At 30.1% G+C, this 10,047-nt stretch overlaps 1 protein-coding gene across 1 annotated transcript; it reads left to right on the top strand.

Moving 5' to 3' along the window:
* The first annotated feature begins 290 nt into the window (after positions 1-290).
* Positions 291-1,461, top strand: LOC113855684. The gene is made up of 5 exons (XM_027487314.1): positions 291-519; positions 672-869; positions 967-1,051; positions 1,204-1,288; positions 1,387-1,461. The coding sequence occupies exons 1-5, from the start codon at positions 291-293 to the stop codon at positions 1,459-1,461; spliced, it is 672 nt and encodes a 223-aa protein (XP_027343115.1).
* The last annotated feature ends 8,586 nt before the right edge of the window (positions 1,462-10,047 follow it).

Here is a 10,047-nt window from a genome sequence, read left to right as displayed (position 1 = left end):
ATTTATCATGACTAAAAAATAAACAAAATTTGTATTTAGTAAAATTTTTAAAAAGACATGTTAAATTTAATAAAAAAATAACTAATTTATTTAGTAAAATTTTTTAAAATTGGTTATGAATAATTGTATTTGATTTTATTTGTATTACAATGATTAAAATGTTATTTGAATTATGTGATGAAGTAAGAATAGTTTGGGGTATTATACTTGATGCATGATATGAAAATATTTTGTATAATTTATATTAAAGTTTAAAATTTTGATCATGTTATATTTTATATTTTGTGTAGATGGTTTCATCTTCAGGAGAGAATAGGGTCATTCATCCTGGACCAGATGATCCTTCATTATTGCGTTTACAGAATATTCATGTGTCTGAACATATTTGGGATAGTCGGGATCATCCTATTTTGAAGGTTAGGAAGAGTCAATTTATTCCACCTGGTTTGGATGGTGTTCCAGAGGAGATCCTTCCACATTTAGAGCTTGCGAGATTTACTGGGATTGCTCACTATGTTAGTTCCCATTAGAGCTCCCGTTGATCACTGCATTAGTAGAGAGATAGAGGCCAGAGACACACACTTTTCACTTGCCTCCAGGCGAGTGTACGATCACTTTGCAGGATATATCTGTGTTGTTAGGTTTATGAATTAATGGAAGACCTGTGATAGCACCTATTGGAGGTAATTATGCTAATATTCTTGAGGAGAGCCTAGGGATTAGACCATCACGTGCAGATTTTGTTGGTAGCTTCTTGAAGACAAGTTGGCTAGACCAACATTTTACCCATGTGGCAATGCATGCACAGAATCCTTTACACATCACCCGATTTGCTAGGGCTTATATGTTGCGGTTGATTGGGGTTATATGTTGAGTGATCACTCCAACAGTAGAGAGTCTCAGTGAGGTACTTACCTTTACTTCAGGATTTTGCTATCACTGGTGAATATAGTTGGGGGTTTGCAGTATTGAGATTTTTGTATAGAGAGCTGTGTATGGCCACCAACATTGATCGGCATGGTTTAGGTCGATTAGCTGCATTACTTGTGATGTGGGCATGGGATAGATTTCCATTTGTAGCTCCTGGAAACCCGCTTCACACACGACTCCATCTTCCATATACTACCAGATAATATTAAATATTTATTTCCTTTATATGTTTAACATACCTTCTGTATTAACAATCTCTGTATCTTTTTGTAGGTGGTTGGCCAATCAAAGGAATAGGAAAGGGAGGAAAGACATATCTTATTATAGATATAAATTTGACATGCTTACTGGTGAAGAGGTAAAGCTGGATTAACACCCACGCCATATGTTATAGTCATATTTTAATTTAGTTATCATTATGAAAACTAACCTGAATATGATGTATATTGTGTGCAGATAATTTGGCAACCATATTCTATTGATTTGATTAATTCGTTACCAGTTATATGTCGTGAGGGGATGGAGTTGTAGAGGGCTGTCGTGCCTCTGATATGTTTTCAGGTGTGTGAGTGGCACCAACCAGATCGAGTAATGCGGCAATTTGGTATGGTTCAACATATACCTCATGCCCCATATCAGCCAGATGCACTACATGACTTGACTCTGCGTAGGAAGGCAACAGAGAATTGGCAAGAGAAGCTAAGGGGTGTATTAGACATTTGGGAGAGAAGGAGAGATTGGGTCATGACCAATGACCCCCAGATTGGTCAGCTAAGTTTCAACTCAGAGTATATGCGGTGGTATAGAGCTCACACTAGATGTTGGATGACAAGAGACACAGCTGTCTCATAATTACTTGTAAGTGTAAACTATTTTAGACATTTACTTATGTGTATTTGTAATGACATTGTTAACATACAATATTTTTTGTTTTATAGAGTGATGGACTTGAGAGAGCCCACTACTTGATGACTAATGGCCATGATTCTTTCACCTTTGATGAGATGCGAGACCTGTGTCAATCTATGCTAGTTTTGAAGAATGATTTGAACCGCATTATGGAACCTATTTCTTTATCTGAGCCTCTAATAAAGAGTGGCAATACTGAGGATCTATTTGTAGATGTCCGTCAACTGAGGGACCGTAAGGAAGGCAGGGGATTACAGCGTAGACGCACAGAGGTACATGCGACAGACTGGTCTCTTCCACCTATACCTGAGCGTCCTGATGGAGTATTCTATATTTCCTCACAGTTTCCTTTCCACACACAACCCGTTAGTGCACCTACATATTTTCACTCATCTCAGGCCACTCAGCATCCGCCACATACCCCTCAATCACCATTCTTAACCACAAAGTGTTATATCCCATGTCCATCACCATTCCTGACGCCTGATGAATCCACATTTTATTAGGTTTTTACTTGTCATTTTAATGTTTCTTAATAGAAAAAGTAAGCTTAGGAATTGTAAATAACATAAAAATATCATTTTGGTCAATTTATCATAGGTTTCTTAATTTTTGGTTAAATTACATTGATTTACATAGATATAGTTTGCAATTTTGATCATTTGAATAATTGTACAGGAGTTTCTAGACTTATTCCATGGACTTTTAGCATTTGAGAAAGTTTAAGATGAAAGTGATCACTTTGGAGTCCATAGTGAACACTACAGCAAGCTAGATGCAGAAGGGCAGATCAAAGTGATGGCTATGAACCCATAGTGACAACTCCAGAGAGGCCAAAAAATACAAGACTTGCGCGTAGCTACTATGGAACCATAGTAGACACTCTGGAGCAGCCAAAGTTATCACTCTGATGTCAAAGTGACAACTTCATAGAGGCCAAAAACACAGGACCTGCGCGTAAGCACTATGGAGCGTGAGTAACCACTCTGGAGTGTTACGCGTTATCACTATGAAGCCAAAGTGACAACTCTAAAGAGACCCAAATCAATGGTCTTGCGCGTAAACATTATAGAGTGCACGTAATTAACCCTAATTCATTTTAATGAGGGAGACATTTCTCAACTCTTTGAATTGAATTAATGGTTGAATGAGGGGGACATTGCTTAATTAACCCAAATTCGTTTTAATGAAATTCTTAACTTAGTTTGCTTAATCCTAAGTTAATTTCTAAGGTAGCGTTATCTTGGGGATGAGAGATTGGAGCCCATGTAAATTGCTTAATTTGTATTGGATGTTAAGGTTAATTCTTGCTTTTTGAGTTACCCTAATTCAGAGGAAGAGTGAAAGTATTGAATCTTGAGAGGGATAAGGATAGAATTACATGAACAAACTAAGGATTGCATATTTCATTGATTGGATTTATTAACTTCATCACTTGTCTTTACATTAAAATTAGAATTACACAAAACCCCCTTGTTTTAATTGCTTTTATAGTAAATGTTCACAACATGTTCAATGTATATTACAAACCAAAGTCGTTGGAGACAACTTAGGCTTGCACCCTAAATACTACAAACTTTTTCTACATATTTTGATGAAGGTTGACGATAAATCTTTTTGCAAAATGAAATGAAAATTTCACGATCATCAACGCCGCCTCCATATGATGTATTCTAACACCACCAGCACCAGCACCAGATGCAATTATTAGGACATCATATGATACCTCATATAGTCATGGAATAGATTTGAAAGTTGACTTTGAAGCAACCATAGATGTTTCACCTGCAGAGGTTCGTCGTAACCCACATCATGGAGTTAGAGATCGGCCTAGGGAGTTCATATTGATCCCACATCAGCCTGACCAGCCGCACGAGGATAGAGCTTGAGTTTTTGTATAAACTAATTATACATATTTTGTGTACCTAAACTAGATGTTTTATGACATATGGTACTTTGTTTCATATTAATCATCGTTCGATTAACATTTACTTATGTTATTCATTGTACGATTTACATGTACTGATGTGATTGATGTTTCTTATAAAGAGAAATAAGGTGATATAAAGTACAAGTATATAAATGCCAAGGATATAAACTACAAACCCACATGCTGATAGTTAACAAATGACTAGCTGTCTCATACATAAACTCCTCAATACTACTGATTAGGTGATATAAAAGTACATTGACGTATATTGTGACCAATTTGATGACAATTACTACATCAGGTTCTACTTTGTGACTCAACCTAATCCATTTCATTCCTAATTCGAGATGATTTTGGTCTTCCTTTACCTCTGATTCTTGTCTCATCAGGCATTAACTTCCACTCATTGCGTGTAAGAATATTACCATAATTTCCCAAGGGGAACCATTGTGATGAATATGCATTAATGACATTTTGCACAGAGTAAACATCATCAACATATTATCAAAAGTCAATACTTACCGATCACAGACAGCAATCACATGTGAGTATGGAAATCGATATGCCTGAAATTTCCCACATTCACAGTATCTTCTACACAGAACAACAGTCCATTTGTTACCACCCTTTTGCGTGATAGGATTAAAGGCCTCTTCAACCTCGAATGTTGTTCTTGCTATATCATATCGTCTCACTTGATGCGAAGATGCTTCCTCTTGATTTTTCTGCATTTTTAGCATTAGTTTTGAACAAAACCTCTTACCATGGTTCAAGTCATTCATTGCGTCCTCTCCACGCTTCACAAAATATTCAACCATTCGTCCATAAGTGCATTTGACAAGAGCAGTTATAGGTAAGTTTCTTGCTCCTTTCAATACCTTGTTAACAGCCTCTGACAAATTTGTGGTCATATGTCCATAACGGCGTCCATCGACGTCATGACTCAAAGCCCACTTTTCCTTCGATATGTTGTCGATCCACCTCTGTATTTCTTGTGATTCAGTGCAGAATCTTCTCAACTTCTCTTCAAATACAAGCTTCGAAGGTATATATGCTGCAATGCACAAGCTCTACATGACTTCACAATTCAAATAAATATAAAGTAAGAGGAAGCTAAATATGAAATAAATCATGTTACCTAATTTTATCAGCTATTTTTTCAATTCAATGTTCTTGAATCTATGGTTGAAATTGCTCGCAATATGATGAATGCAATAAACATGGTATGCATTAGGAGGTTTCCATCCAATATGTGGGTTTGAAACAACACTTTTGATGCTTTGATGCCTATCAGATATTAAACATATTCCTGTTTTGGTTGTTATGTGGACACGAATCATTGCCAAAAACTATTCCCATGCTGATAGAGTCTCCCCTTCAACAATGGCAAATGCAAGTGGTAGGACACAATTATTCCCATCTTGTGTTGTTGCAATTAACAATGTGTGACGATACTCACCATACAAAGATGTTCTATCTATTTGAACAATAGGTTTGCAAAAGTTGAATGCTTCCTTACATTGATGAAAACACCAAAACAATCGCTCAAATACTCTAAATTTGTTGTCCTCCTGATGTCCAACAACAAATGGCTTCGTTTCAATCTTATAAATAGAACCTGGAGCATGAAATTGCATGTACTCTAACCATCTTGGCAATGTAACATATGATTCATCCCAGTCACCAAATATTCTTACAATCGCCTTTTGTTTTGCCTTCCAAGCTTTTTTGTATGAAATTTTATATCCAAATTGAGTTGTCATCCTTTCTTGAATTAGACTTATAGGCAATGATGGTTCAAGATTAACCATACCTACATAAAACAAAAATAAAAATTGGTAAGTATCTTTATAGAGAAAAGACATCACGAAATCAGATATTATTCAAAACTTACCAATTATGCATGAAGAAATCAAATCTGAATCTAGTTAGGTATGATCTTAAGATATTGTAGGGTTGAGACATGTATGCTTACTCCCACACCTTGTTATTTTTCACTTCACTGAATTTTTAAGCAATGATGCTCTTATTCTCCATAGGCAACCATTGTTATGGTTTAAACACCTCACATGCAACTTTGTTGGTTTTGACTCAACAACAAAATAATTCTGATGGATTCTCATTGCATGTTGTTTTAAGGCATTTTTAACTTCATCTTTTGAGTCAAATAACAAACTCACATTAACGAATCTCCAATAACCCATGAATTATCTTCACTAATTTCTTCTGCTTCAATTTCTTGGTCTGGGTGATCCCAGTTAATAGATTTGTAGTGTGGACTTACATTCTAAAAAGGTATTTCACCTACAGCTACATTTAAACATACAATATTCATCATTAAAATAAAATAAACAATTTAATTAATATACTTTTTAAATGTTACCTCCAACATTTTCTTGTTGTAAATTTAAGTTTGAATCAAAATCACCATCAATGTCCGTATCTGACGAGCTGTCTAAAGGAATATGTCCTTCATCAATATCATCTATCTCATCATCACTATTGACTTCATCATCTTCATCTTCATAACTGCATAGATCTCCACATCCTTCAAAATACAAACACTTATTCAATATATGTTGTCACTAAAAAAAATTTAAAAATAAATTATAACAATATAATTTATACCTTCTGTAACATTTATATTGACCATTTCCATAAGGTTAGGCGGTGACATTGATAAGCTTAAGTTCAACATATTCGACCCACCTCTTGAACTTTCACCAAATGCAATATCCACATATAATTCAATAAGACTTGTAATACTTTGTTGTTGATACGCACTAATCATACAATCAAAGTCTTCATCATCACATATATCTAATACATTGTATTGTTTAGTGCTTTAATCAACCATAAAACAATAAATTATTCTAGATATGACATAATTATTACTAATATTCAGCTTGTCATGAATCTTTTTCTTTAAATTCATATAACTTATCACTCTTCTTATCTTTATGATTTTTTTGTTACCTTCAAATGTCACACCTTCGTTTCCAACAACAATTTTTCTTTTCTAATATACAATAATAATAATCTCATTGATCCTGCATTTATAAAAAAAAATATATCAATAATTATTTATAATTATATTTATTTATATAAATAATTTATTTGTAACACACAAACATATTATTATTTTTCACATCATTTTTATGTTATAAAAAATATTATATTTTTAATACATATTCCACATATATATAATAAAATATTCACAATAAATATAACATTATTTTTTTAATTAAACAAGTTTATATTAAATATCTACTAAATTTTTATATTTTTTTATAATTATCTAAAATATTAAATTTTAATTTTAATATACACAAAAATATATTTATTAAATATTCATAAATTTTAACTATCTCTATTTATAATAATTAAAAAAATTTAATAACTAAAATATTAAAAAAAGTTTCAAAATTTACTAACCTCAAAAATTTGCTTTCAATCTTCAAACTGTTGGAATCGCTTTCAATTTGAGATTTAGATATATCCCTTTCAATTTCACGCTGATTTTGACCCACCTTTAAAACTTTCACGCTGATTTTGACCCACATTTCAAACATTATATAGAAAATTTTGGCTGAATAAAAGGATGCAGTGAAAGGGAAGGGACCAGTGGGTAAAAGGGCTTTCGTTTGGGGTATAGGCGAAATGACGTGCTTTTTGTCTTGAAAGCAGGCGAAATAAGTCTCCTTTTCATCTTGTTTGTGGACGAAATTATTAGATTTAAACACGTGTTCAAATCCTATACTTTTGTCCTGAATTGAGACGAATTTTTAGTATTAAGACACCTATCCATTGTTTTGCCTCTGATATACACGAATTGAGTGACAAATGTCAACATGTAGCGTATTTCGTCCCTCTTTTAGACGAAATGATTAAATTTAAAATTAAAAAAAAATTAGTTTCGTCTGATTAGTATACAAAATACATGCTGACATGGCCAAAAAAGACCCCAAACCCTAGATAGGGAATAAGTTTTAATTTTAATTTGATAATTATTTTTTAAAAAAAAATATTTTAATCTTTAAGCCCTAGGAACCAGACTATTTGATTGAATAATATTTAATGTTATCATACATTAAATCTATTGATATCTTTCATTTGTAATTATATATATATATATATATATATATATATTACTATAAGAAACTTAATAAAAAATTATTGTATAAATAGGCTTATTTATTTTTTAATATTTTTTAAAAAATAAATTTTTAAAATAATAATTTTTTATTATTATTTAATTAAGTTTGACATATAGACAAAATTTATAGAATTATATCATGTGTCGTCGTCTAGTAAATTTTGTTTGCTATACTGACAAAACTCATAAATTGTGTCATGTGTATTTATTTGATGAATTTTGTTTGTTTCCTGAACTAATTTCATTGAATTGCTTTATGTATTATGTATGACTCAATTTATGAAATTAATTTGAAAAAAAATTATATTCTATTATTTAATTAAAATTTATTAAAATTAAAAAATTATAATATTTAATTTAGGAATTAAAAGAATAAAATTTACATAATTTTTAATTAATTTAATTAATAATTAAAACATATTAAAAATATATATTAAAAAATATAATATTTTATAATTTTGCTAGTCTTTTCTTTAGTGTTAAATGTCAAATTTTCAATGTTTTTCAATCCCTCATTGATATTATTTATTAATTAAAATTTTATATTTATAAAAATAAATATTTCATCAATAAATAATATTTAAAAATATTTAAAAATTATATTTGAATTTTGTAATTTTTTATATCATACAAATGTTGTTAAATAATAAATATTTATTATAAAATAAAAATTTAATAATAAATATTTAGTATAATGAAATTTACTTAACGATGATACATGACATAATTCTATAAATTTTTATTCATATAATAAATAAAACCTACCAAATAACATAACACGCAATTCTTTAAGTTTTATTCTATACAGTATAAGAAACTCATAAAATAATGACACATGATATAATTTTATATTTTTTTATAAAGAATAAGTGTTAATATGATAAAAAAAATTTAAATAAGAAATATTTTTAAAAAAATATTAAAACAATAAATTAAAAAATATTATTTTTAAAAAAATATTAAAACAATAAATTAACCTTAATGTCTTTTTCGTGAATGTGAATGATTGAATCGCATGTTAAATGTTGGATTATCTTTGATTGGTCAAGTTGTACGTAGTACAACTTTACTTCACATGCGGCATTGTACTTGATTCTTTCTTTGATTGGATTTCCTGGCTCGGTCTAACAAGTCGGCGCACGTCGGCCTAGCGATAGCTCCCTAGGGATAGGGAGGTTCCAATTTAGGAGTAGTGATGGTGTGCCCGTTCAAGTAAGGATGTGATGTGGAATGTCAATCCTCTACGTTTTTGGTAGTCATTGATAAAGTACCATAAAACTGTCCAATAATTATATCTGTTAAGGTTTGATGTATATTCATTTTAGTTTTTAAAATTAATTTTAAGTTTTTAAAATAATAAATATTATATATTTTAATTTTTTTTCATGTTATATATTTTAATTTAATTATTATAGAAGTGTATTTTAATTTATATTTAAATAATTAAAAATTTATAATGTCATTAATTCTAGAGAGATAAAATATCTTACCCCATAAAATTTATCCATAATAGATAAAATATTTATTTAATAAATAGATATAAGAATAGGTATAAAAAAATACTTACAAATTCTAACACAGATAAGTATGAGTAAAATATTTAAACACTTATACTCATATATATATATATATATATATATATATATATATATTACTTATATAAAATGATATGAATATATTTTTTTGTTTAAGTATAGATACTTAGAAGGTACATATATAAGAGTTAAAGTTAGTCTCACGTAGATATAAAATGAGTATCATAAACTCTATTCATATTCTCTTCATTGGCATTCTTAATAATACTACTATACTAAACTTCTACGATAAATTTATATTTATAAATTTTTAGATAAAATTAGGATATAGTTAACTGAATTTGTAAGAATTTTTTTTTAAAATAATATTAATATAAAAATAAATAACCTTTTAACAAGTGAAAGATAGTTTATTTCTTTAAACTTTGAGAAATTAAATAAAAGAGCATTTTCGAAGTTTATAAAAAATATAAATTATTTTAAATTTATAAAAAAAAATTATCATTTCTTACACAGATAGACTTATAATCGAAAAGCTTATCTAAAATACAATGTTTGATTGGACTTGCTGTTGTGTGCGTGTTGGA

The sequence above is a fragment of the Abrus precatorius genome, unplaced genomic scaffold, assembly GCF_003935025.1.
Source record: "Abrus precatorius isolate BTA unplaced genomic scaffold, Abrus_2018 Scaffold11, whole genome shotgun sequence".
NCBI classification, from domain to species: Eukaryota; Viridiplantae; Streptophyta; class Magnoliopsida; order Fabales; family Fabaceae; genus Abrus; species Abrus precatorius.
This window is presented reverse-complemented; position numbering and strand designations above follow the sequence as displayed.